At 33.5% G+C, this 11576-nt stretch overlaps 1 protein-coding gene across 1 annotated transcript; it reads left to right on the top strand.

The window, feature by feature from the left end:
* The first annotated feature begins 805 nt into the window (after positions 1-805).
* LOC143914767 (uncharacterized) lies at positions 806-5240 on the top strand. The gene is made up of 5 exons (XM_077435105.1): positions 806-920; positions 1882-2080; positions 2334-2467; positions 4572-4812; positions 5042-5240. The coding sequence occupies exons 1-5, from the start codon at positions 906-908 to the stop codon at positions 5137-5139; spliced, it is 687 nt and encodes a 228-aa protein (XP_077291231.1). The 5' UTR covers positions 806-905; the 3' UTR covers positions 5140-5240.
* The last annotated feature ends 6336 nt before the right edge of the window (positions 5241-11576 follow it).

Below are 11576 nucleotides of genomic sequence, written 5' to 3' on the forward strand. Positions count from 1 at the left end.
GTAAATTCCTTCAAGTACCGCATTAAATAAGGGCGAAATCGCACAGAGAAGAACGGCACGTCGTGTACTTGTACTTGGCCGAATCCCCGCTGTGGGGATTCTTCTACATTTCTTTAAATATGGAATAAACCGCTATTGATCACTGTCAAAGCAAGGATAAATACGAGGAAAAAATTTACCATTGGGTGATATTGGGACGGTGTGCTGGGCGTGCCAAATTTTTTTCTCATGTTTAAAAGTATCTAAAAAACCATGTGCCGCATTCCTTTCTATGTGATTTCATCCTAACTTGTGCGAAAAGCTGTCTCCTTGCCTTATTCCTTTTTCTATATGTATATAAAATTAAAGTCAATGAAAGCCACATCATATGTATAGGTAAAAAAAATATATAAATCAAGTGAAAATAGTCTGATTTCTCAAACAATCAACATATGTATTTAATATAAAGTGAAAAAGAACAAAGTACATTGAATAAACTGACAATGATTAAAATCGGCGCGTCATCCGCTGATCTTTGTGATTCAAGAGTAGTTCAATTAGTACATTGACCATGTGATTCAGTGTGATCTTCAAAAGTGACACATTTTTGACATTGACCTCACCAAATATGAGGTCAATCGTACGGCAGCTGAGTGCCGTAGTCTCCGCCTACACTCTGGTCATACTAATCGGTAAGAAAATTCATATACAAGACTGAGACAATTTTTTCGACATAACTGCATACTTATAGACTGTTTAAATCCGAAAATCAAGGTGGAAGCACATGTTTGAAGATTGTGGGATTCGACGTGCCATCAGTGGCCGATCTTCGCAGACCGGCCCGTTTATCTTGCACGTACAACACCGACCAAGATGTTATTTTCTCAGTAAAGTGGTACAAAGACGATCAGGAGTTTTACAGATTCATGCCCAATCATAAGGTGAATGCATTATTTTATATACATATTTTTTTATGAAACCAATTCAGAATCAAGCTCATTCATTTTAAATTGGTATCTCCATTGTATATGTAATAACATAGCAAAAGATATGCATGTGACTTAAGTAAGCGACCTTAAGACCATTTCTTAATCATACTGTAATGAATAACTAGAAACAATACAAATGGGGGAAAATAGAGGAGGGCTTATCTTTGCACCTAGAACACGAAGCAATGTGATCAGAAATAATAAATATGTTTAGCATTAAATATGTAAATTATTAGGTTGAATTTGAATAAATTGAATGGTACAAACAATAATGAATCTTTTTTGTAAAACAAAAAGTCTATGTCAATAAAATTATTTTCTTTTCATCATTTATAGCCATTCACTGCTGAATGAAGGTCTCTCTAACACGCTTCCATTTATATCTCATTTGGACAACTCTCATCCATCTCATCCCACACATTTTTCTAATTATTAAATTAGATTACCACCCATCTTCCTTATGAAATTTCTCGCACCCGTTTTTCATTCTCTCGGGTGCCATTCAAGCACTTCTTTTGTCCACCTTTCGTCCTTTGCCATCTCCACTATATCCACTATCCATGTCACTCATCTCACCCACTTATTCCTTAATGTCATCTCCCGATTATGCCGAATATACAGCATTTTATAATTATTTGAGTGCATTGGACTTTGTGCAACATTTTGGCGTTCTATGTCCAAGTTTCATATCCATATGTCATCACAAAGTGGCATTTTTTATTCAAAAACGGTTTTTATGCTCTCCATCCCAATTTCATACATTTCTATATTTTATATCGATTATAAAAACATCAAAATCGCGTTTTGATCTACATAATTGTGACGTGCATATATTCTTAAGGTCACCTACGACAGAATTATCTTCTGACTTTCAACACGATTCATTATCTTAAATGGTGCATCTTTTCAACAGCCAAGTGTGATGACATTCGCCCAGAATGGCTTCACAGTGAAACAAGACGACGATGCAGCAGCCGACTGCTCCAGATCAAAATGCAACGTGGTCCTGGATCATATGTCTCCAGCTGCATCTGGGGCTTATACATGCGAGGTGTCCACGGAAGCCCCCACATTTAGGACGTACATGAACACGAAAAACATGTCTGTGGCAGGTCAGGTATAGTACTTTAAGCACCAACGGTAGTCAAAGTCACAGTCTGAAATTCTAAAACTTTTAGCATATGAGGACCCCGTTCGCGTTCGTTGCGAGTTTATTACGGATTTACAAATGTTTCAATTAAAAGTTTTGCATTCTCGACGAGCGGTCGCACACATTCCGCATTTGATTTCGCACTACTTACTACTGCTACTTGACTCGGAGTTTTGGCTTCACTACATTATTTATTTTCTGATGTTATTTTACAGCACTGCCTGCCGGAGAGCCAGTGCTGGAAGGCTTTCGAGGAGCTTACAATACTGGAGAATCGTTCGACGTTACTTGTAGAACGTCGGCTTCTCTACCGCCTGCCAGAATTAATTTATACATAAATAACGAAGAAGTGAGTTCGTTTGAAATACATATCCAAATTATACAATAAGAAAGGTATTTTGCCGTCTACAAACATATGTACATACTTAAAAATTTATATTAAAGACTGTTATTAAGAAATATATTTTCATTTTATTTGTACATAGTTTAGATATTTAATAGTATTTAAAGATTTATAATCATATGATCGGACTTTTTCAACGGTTTCATTTTATATTATACATTCAACATCCCAACTAGAAACATTAAACTTAACAGTAAGATTAAAATAAAAATTCTAAATAAAGTGGATATAAAGAAAACGGCATTATTTCGGCAATCGATTGAATAGCGATCAAAATTTTGGTCAGTAAAATTTAAATTAAATAATAACTGTGTATAAATTTGGTCAATTAATTTATCAGATTGGATAAAAGCCAAAGCTGTGGAGACGGTTCAAAATTTACAGACTTCTCCGACTCCGACACTGACTTTATCTTATTATTCAACTACGATTCCGACTCCAACTTGAATGATTTAAGTAACGTATACAATTTTTAGTAAAAATAAAAGGGATTTTCAAAATATAAAAAATTAAAGTAATTTGTTTTTGAGTAATTTGGTATTGAAATACGTATAAATAAAATTTAAGTAAGTCCATAGTGTATGTGTATGAATTTCATAAACAAACAAATCAATTTGATAAAAAAGTATGAGACGGAGGAAATAATCGGTTTTGGCCACATCACATCAAAATAGCTGCAATTCAACGATTTTATTTACAATATAATTTAAATTCATGATTTTAATAAAGAAATTATTAAATTTAAATATATTAGTCGCATCTACGCAGTTGATACATACTATAAAACTATTAATTATAGAATTTACTAAAAGGAGTCGGTTAATTTTTTACGACTCCGCTTGAAATGCTTCGACTCCGCAGCCCTGATAACAAATACTTTTATTGAATTATAAAAGTAAAAAATCACTCACGTGTCAAAAGAAAAAAATCATTTCATTACACGTAATAGCATTATAGAACTTCATATATCAAATTACATTTAAAAAAACTGATAATTTAATTAAAATACTAACCTATTGATGATGTACGTACACAAATAATCATAAGCATTTAAGACTACTGGCCAATTATGTAAGTTCGGGCCGTTTATAATTTATTAAATTAAATATATTACACCTATCAAGAATAACATATGAATATTTTTGTATTTTTGTAATGTATGGTATGAAATTCTCATAAAAATTGGTCAACAGTAAAAAATCTTATTAGCACACTTATTATTAAATAATATGGTACAAAATTTAATGATAAAAATCTAAGAAAATTTTCCGAAATACCTGCAGGCAAAAATGAAACACAGTTCACTATTATTTCATACATGAGCAATAAATTTCCTATTTTCACACGCATTTCTCAATATTACGACCTTCAAAGCGAAAGCGTTATAACTCCACAAACTTCAATCGTTACAGATTTATTACATAGATTTGATTTTTATCTAATGCGAGATTCGGTCGAAATTCGAATATACCCTCGAATATGTTTTTGTCCATTTGTTGCGTTTTATTTTCGTTCGCGAATAAATTCACCTATGTATTTTTTTCTATCGTGAAGATATATATTTTCAAAGGCGGAAAGCTTTCTTCAGTTTTCTTTTCGACATACCCTTCCTGAAATCGACCGATAAGAAAACAAATCTTCTCTCTTCATCCATCATATTTGGACGATTTTCCAACACACTTATACAATATAAACGCGCGCACAATACATCCATAAACAGGTACATTTTACAAAACAAACCCCTCCCTCTCCACCTTTTGCATTGTATATATGAAATAGTTGAACACAAAGGCAAATATATTAATTGAATATAAGAACTTGGACGGTGGGCAAAGCCTGTGTGAGTAGGTCAAGCACCATCGGGTAATTTCGAATCGGTCCCGAATATTTGAGGTATTCTCGACGGTATAATAAACCCTCATTTATATCGTCGACCCTCATCGTGTATTTGCGATGCCTCTATTAGTATTGTTGACCCTTTGCGTGCCCACTATAGCTTTGTTGTCGTTGGCGATTAATTTATTGAAGAAATAATATGAAAATTTTATAGGTGGACGAAAAGAACGTGTCTCGTTTGGTTATGCCTGTGGAAAATGAACTTTTCGTGAGCGTGGCACAGCTCAAGCTCGTGCTGAATAAAAAACACTTTTCCGGAGGGCTCGTCCTGAAACTGAAATGTCTGGCTACGCTGATGTCAGTTCCTTCATCAGCCAGATCTGTTACAGGAACGGCTACCATGGGAGAATCGCAACCCCTGCGCAATCAAAAGCTGAAGTGGCAGAATTCGGCAAGTGAGTGCATTTTCAATTATAATGATAAGTTTTTAAAATAATATTTTCATATATGTTTATTAAAAAAAATTTAAATATTTAAATAAAAATAAAATAAAATCAATTTTTCAATAGATTTTTTATAGTTTTGATAAATTCTACTTACAATAATATGAGTACATATCGATTTTACAAGCATAGAATAAACGATACAACGTTAAGGAATTAATCTAATTTTTTTCTTTCACAGGTAGGGTTACCATATCGACATCAAAAAAATTAATATTAAGTATACTTTGTCTAAGATGGATAATGTTAGTCGGCTGGGCAGATTTTTTCCCTTCGTAGATTGATTTAATAAACTAAAACTAAACTTTATTTTTAAATCTATCTGTATATGTATACTTCTGTGTAAAAAAATTCATTTGATTTATGTTGAAAAAAAAACCACCCTCACACTTTATGAAAGCTTACATACGCGAAAAACACGACTTTGAAACTGCACTCAATATACACGCGTACATTATAATTACATTTATTAAATTAAAAAAAAAACTAGAAGTGTTCTATGGGATTTATATGTATTCTACATGCACTGATTTTTTTTGTCGTTTTTCGTTTAGTTAATTTACACGTGATAACGCTAATGAATATTTATGAGGCGATGTTTTATTTTCGTCAAGTATGGAAAGCGTTAGACATTGGAGATTTTCACTTTAAATCTTTGAAAGACGAAGCTTTGCCTATAAATTCTGAAGCGCAACGACGTAAAACTATCCAACTGCCTGTCGTTGTTGATACATAAATGTATAAAATATATCCTATTTATTGTGCAAACTACATACATACATATGTATATTATTTTTAATTGAAATAAATGTAAATATTCTATAGATGTTTAATTATTTTTTCATTTCATCATGATAATACCAATTCTTAATTATAAGTCGTTACATTTTCAATATTATTGACCAATTATTTAGCTGCATTTCATACATTTTCTCGAGATTCGCTATTCAATATTGGATCATTTGGCATAACCTTTATTCTACTTCCCACCCGTTCACAACTTATACCAAATTTTTAATATCTACTAGCTGAACCCGGCATGCGTTGCTATGCCACAATAACGCATGCAATTCCCATTCCCGTTCCCGTTTCTCGATGTGTTTTGATAAGTAAATGTTCCAATTTCAAATTAACACTTAATAATCAAATTAAATTACAGTAATGATAATTTGTCGGAAAAATGCAGGCAGTGAACACATTGTAAATTATTTAATTGTTTTTTTTTTTATTATTTTACCCTAACAACGCAGATGGAGACGCAAAAACATTTGAAATTATTGCGTTGCAAATGCCACTCATTCCCATTTTTCCCGTTTCCGTTCCCGTTTTTGGGCGATTTTTTTTACAGAAACCATCGCGGACTACACATAATAACTCCTGTAAGTTTCATCGCAATTGTTTAAATGGTATAGGAACACAAGACAGACTTGCACAAGAACTCTTGCAGCATATAAGCATTGATTCTTCTTGATGTTCGAAAGATTATAAGCATCCATCTCCAACACCACATCTCAAAAGTGTCAATAAATTCTACCTTTCTCGAGCTTACACCATCCATGTCTCTACTCTATATAGAAATATCGAGGAGACCAACCGCCTTTTTATTTCAGTCTCACACCCACCTTCATCCAACAGTGTTGATCCGAGATAAATGAACTCGAGAACAACTTTAAGATGAGATAGAGCATCCATCTTCACGAGTTGGCCATGTCAATCCACCATTATCATTTAATCCTATTCAAATCGAATTATTCTGCTTTCATTTTGCAGACGACAGAGAAGATTCAATATTTCCTCTTAGGGGTTGGTTAACACTTTCCGCACTATAATGGATATCGAGTGACCAGGACTTATATTTAATTTAATATCTCCAAATATACTGCACTGAATTAAAACCTCTATAAGTATACTGAATATACAGAATGAAACCTCCATCAAATAAACTGAATGAAAACCTCTATGATTTGAATTATTTCACTACGAAATAAAAAAAAATGATCAATATCAACAGAAATAAATATTTTCGCAGGGAGTCCCTTGTACACGTACCTCACAGATGTGAGTGAGAAGAGGAATTCAGTACGCTGCGCTCAATGGCCAGTATGAGAATGATATCCACCTTGGAATGACGGTTGTGATTCATTCGCTATTTTTTAATTTCTTATTTTATAGGTATATTATTCAAAATTCAATACATAATGAAATTATTTTTATAGCTAATTAACCTCCTTGATTTTGCATTAATCAAAAACACACATTTTTAACTGGACGCTTTGCGTCCAGCACCATGGCTAGCGGATTTTTCAGCACAATAAGGCAAGTGTTAATTTACTTTGAGTTTATTTATTTAATGTTAATTTACCTTATATGAGTATATATTCCATTACATAAAAATATTAGTTGACATCAAAATATTTTCATCTTATGACATTTATCACTTATATAGTTACAAAGATGAGTTTTCCTCTACTATCTAAAAAGCGTTTCCACTTTGTGCGTTTAATATGTCATTCTATATTTCGCATCAGTTCCGTCATTCTTGAGTGTTGTTTGGAAATGGCATGAAATATTCACAACCACCGCGATTTTTTCATCAAATCATCGCATTTACAATGTAGCCTAACAACGCGACTACGACACCGTAAACTTTTCGAACAAAAGCACCGCCGAGAATAGTTCAATATTCATCAGTTCGGTCTCGAAAGCACCTACAACAGTATTCCAACACCTGCTCCTTTTCTTTTTTCCACGTTTTTAGCCCCCTCGTTCCTCCAAGCTTATTTTTAAAGTGCACAGTGCACTTCATTTTTGCGGCCGGTACGTGCAACAGTGCCACGGGGAAATCTTCCGCTTGGCAAACTCGAGCCGAGAACCACCGATAAGTACATACATACGTATACAGCTTCTCATATTTCCACGGTGTACATAAACCACAAGTGGGGTAAGTTTTAACAGAAGAAAACATGTGCCCAGCACGTACCGAAGCCGGGATTCGCAATATTAATCTGCAAGGAATAACTACTTCTGCTATCTCTGCTCAACGGTACCGATTCGAGTTGTGCCAAGTTGTTATGCTCGCTGCATTTGCCATTACTGATATTAATGCCGAGGCGTCGAGAGTCCGACGGGGAACATCTGGGACAGTGCTTCTCAAAACGTCGTCCATAATACATAAACGAGGATAATATTCAGATTCAGACGGCAAAATTTGAAGCAGATCCGTGCTCGACTTCGTAGCGAAATCCTCGACCATTGTTCAATATCATATATGTACGTGTCAGTAAGTACATTTGTATTTCAAATTCAACATCGAAAATATACGTATATATTTTCACATCAGATATTTCTCGATCAAACGGGAGTTCTGTCGATATGATATATACGAATATATCTACGCAAAATCAAAAGGGAAAAAATACGGTAGGTAGTCATCGTTGTACGCATAAATTTTGAATGTATAAAATGGTTCGTTTAACTCTTTCCGGTTCATTTCAATCAATTATCCTTTTTCCGTTATCTGTCTCCTTTATTCTATCTGTACAATGGCACGTTGCTTTAGCCTGCACACGTTTCACAGAAATTTTATTCATAAACATTTTATATGTAATACATATGTATACGTAGGACAGTATCCGTATTTCCGTATATCAATCCAACAAAAGTTCATACGAAGCATTTCCGAACACATCACAAGCTTATCAATATAATTTATATAGATATCCGCTTATTTTAATGCGGATGAACATGTTTCTTTATTTATTTAACATACTTGGGGGAGGCGGGAAAGCCGATAGACCCAAGGGATATGACTTATACATATGTATATGAGCCGGTATGTGTGTCTGTATATTTTGGAGATAGTAACATTGATTAATATACAATTCACAATTAATATTATTAAAGTAAACGAGTTTATCCATTGAACCCATTTTATTTCGAAAAAATTCAAATAATAATAATTAATTGAGTTATAGATTCAAATTATGATTACAACTCAATTTTATCCTTAGCGTCCCCTTAACATTGTTACACGATACAAAACGCTGACACCAAAGTGTTCAGTAGGGCTCGTATACACCAAGAGGGGGAAAAGTGGCCCTCGGACGTCTCATTATCATATCTCTCAATATCGGAGCTTTCACGCGCGAAAGCTCGACTCGGCATTGTTGTCGCCGGACCGGCAGACGCGCCTCGGAAAAGCTCCCTAGAACCAAGGAGCTTTTATTTCTCTTTGTTTACGAGCTTTCGGGGGAACCGAGCCGACCGCCAGCCAGTCCGGATTGTCCTGCTGGGAATTTCGAACAAAGGATAACAAAGCAATCTCCTTCTGCACACATTCCATCATCATCGCCCACAGCCAGTTTCTCACCGCCCTGGAAGCTGCAGTAAAACGATGAAAAACCCCATAAGTTGCGGCGAGGCGCGAACTTGCGAGGCAAGGAGTGTTGAAACACTCCAATTATTATATTAAAATTATTTTATAAGTATTTGTTACGCACTCCGGTGGTATTATAGGGTCGTTAGTCTGTGTGTGTTATTTATTTCGCTTTGATTAATGAGTTTCCTTCAGTGCTTTATGTGGGTGAAAGAGGTGTAAGTATATGAGAAATATCACTACGTATAGTTTTCGAGGTTTATTTGCATGTAAATGGCCGTATAATTTTTCCGCAGCTATTGATTTCTCCGAAAGATATGCTAATGGGAATTCAAATGTAATTAAGGATATGATTTACTGCGGAAATAAATTTAATCAAAACATCAACATTCATATGTACACACATACATACATACATGCAACGCTAAAGCGTTGAAAAAATAGACATAATTTTTTCCTTTACGATTTATTAATATATGGTATGCATATCCATATATATATGTATGTATATATGCATGTGTGGTATCTAAATGTTTTAGAGCGTACATTAGAGCAGCGCTTCCCAATTACTTTCATGTCACGACCCCCTAAATCTGAAAGAATTAATTCCCGGCCCCTAAAAAATTTTTTTTTTCTAGTTAAAAGGTTTATTTGACAGTAATTATTACAATTATAAAACACATATTTATATTCAGCACAAAATTATAAGAACTAGCTAAAAACATTTTTTTTTAAATAAAAACTATACACACATGAAACAATTTAATACGATAGATGAGGTCGCATGTTTTTACATAGCAAATCGATATCGTGTTCAATGTCAGAATCTTCCAGTCTCCGTGGAAAGGCATGACCTTTGCTTATTTTTTAATATAAGTAATGACGAAAATGCTGTTTCGCATAGGTACGTAGTTGCGAAAGGAATAAGAGTTACCAGGGCTTCTTTTCCAATAGCAGGATATTAATTCTGTCACCTTAACCAAAATTTTGAAATATTTTTTTTATTTAATTCCACATCAAGCAAATTATTTGATCTGATATCGATCAACTCTTCTTGGGCTGTCCACGTAATATGATCATATTTTAAGGACTTGGCAAATGGTGTTATTATCCAATTGTTCATTTCATCCTCATTCAAGTTTGGGAAATATTTCATTAAATATATACATTCCCTAAATATGTAATGTGGAAAAATATTCATAAATGAATATTCGTAATTGCTATTGAATATTTTCGCGGCCCCCGCGAGAAATCCTACGGCGCCCCAGGGGGTCGCGACCCCCCAATTTGGGAAGCACTGCATTAGAGTACATCGAAAACAAAGAATTTTAGAATTTGAAAACACTTCTAGTTAGGAAATGTGTTCTGTATCCTGGGGAATATATTCTTAAAAATATATTTACACTGCCACCGGTCCATTTAATTTTGTGAAAATTGAAAATTTTACCGATTTTCAAAGGTTTTTTTTTTAATTTAAGCTCAGTTTTAGTAGTTTATATTTTTCGATTCACCTCATCGTATAAATGGAATAATTTTACATTAAAAAAACATCATATGTGAAGTTTCGTCACATTATAAAGGTACGATAAAAAAAGTTTAAAGTTAAAAATTTAAGCCTGAAACTTTGTCAGGCGTACCTTAAATGACAGTATTTGGCCAGTCCCCAGACCATAATCGATGATTATAGAATTTTTCATATTATTTTTTACGGATTCCTCATGATACATAACTTTGCCAACTAGAGGCGTTTAAAATTCCAAAATTCGCTGTTTTCGATGCACCCCGACGTACATACATACATATTATTGAAAAATAATATATTTTCAGATTATAAATAAATCCTGTATTTGCAAAAAAAAAAATACCATACATATAAAATATATACATACATATGTATATGTTCAAGATTTTATTCGTTAAGTCTTGAATGCCTGGTTTCTAATATATGATACAATCAAGGTGACATAAATGTGTATGTAATCATACTTAAAAGCATTGATAAACTATTGAAAATAAACTTAATATACCTACTAGATTTAAATTTTGACGTTGGCATATAAATTTGTATAGCATTATTGGACATAAACAAAGGGTAATTTTTAAAGGAATATCATCAATCTCAATTAATGTCAAAGTTCTAACATAGATTCTTGAAAGTATTTTAAAATCTTTTGTTTATTGGAAGTTTCAATATGTTATTAAAATAAACGAAAACACATCAATCAAACTGAAAACAAACTTTGGCTTAATACATTTGAATTTTACTAACATTACGTGCGCACCAAAATAAGCATCCGAAATAATGATACCTATGTATACATAGAATATGTATACATAGGTA

The sequence above is a fragment of the Arctopsyche grandis genome, chromosome 7 (assembly GCF_051622035.1).
Source record: "Arctopsyche grandis isolate Sample6627 chromosome 7, ASM5162203v2, whole genome shotgun sequence".
In the NCBI taxonomy this organism is placed as follows: Eukaryota; Metazoa; Arthropoda; class Insecta; order Trichoptera; family Hydropsychidae; genus Arctopsyche; species Arctopsyche grandis.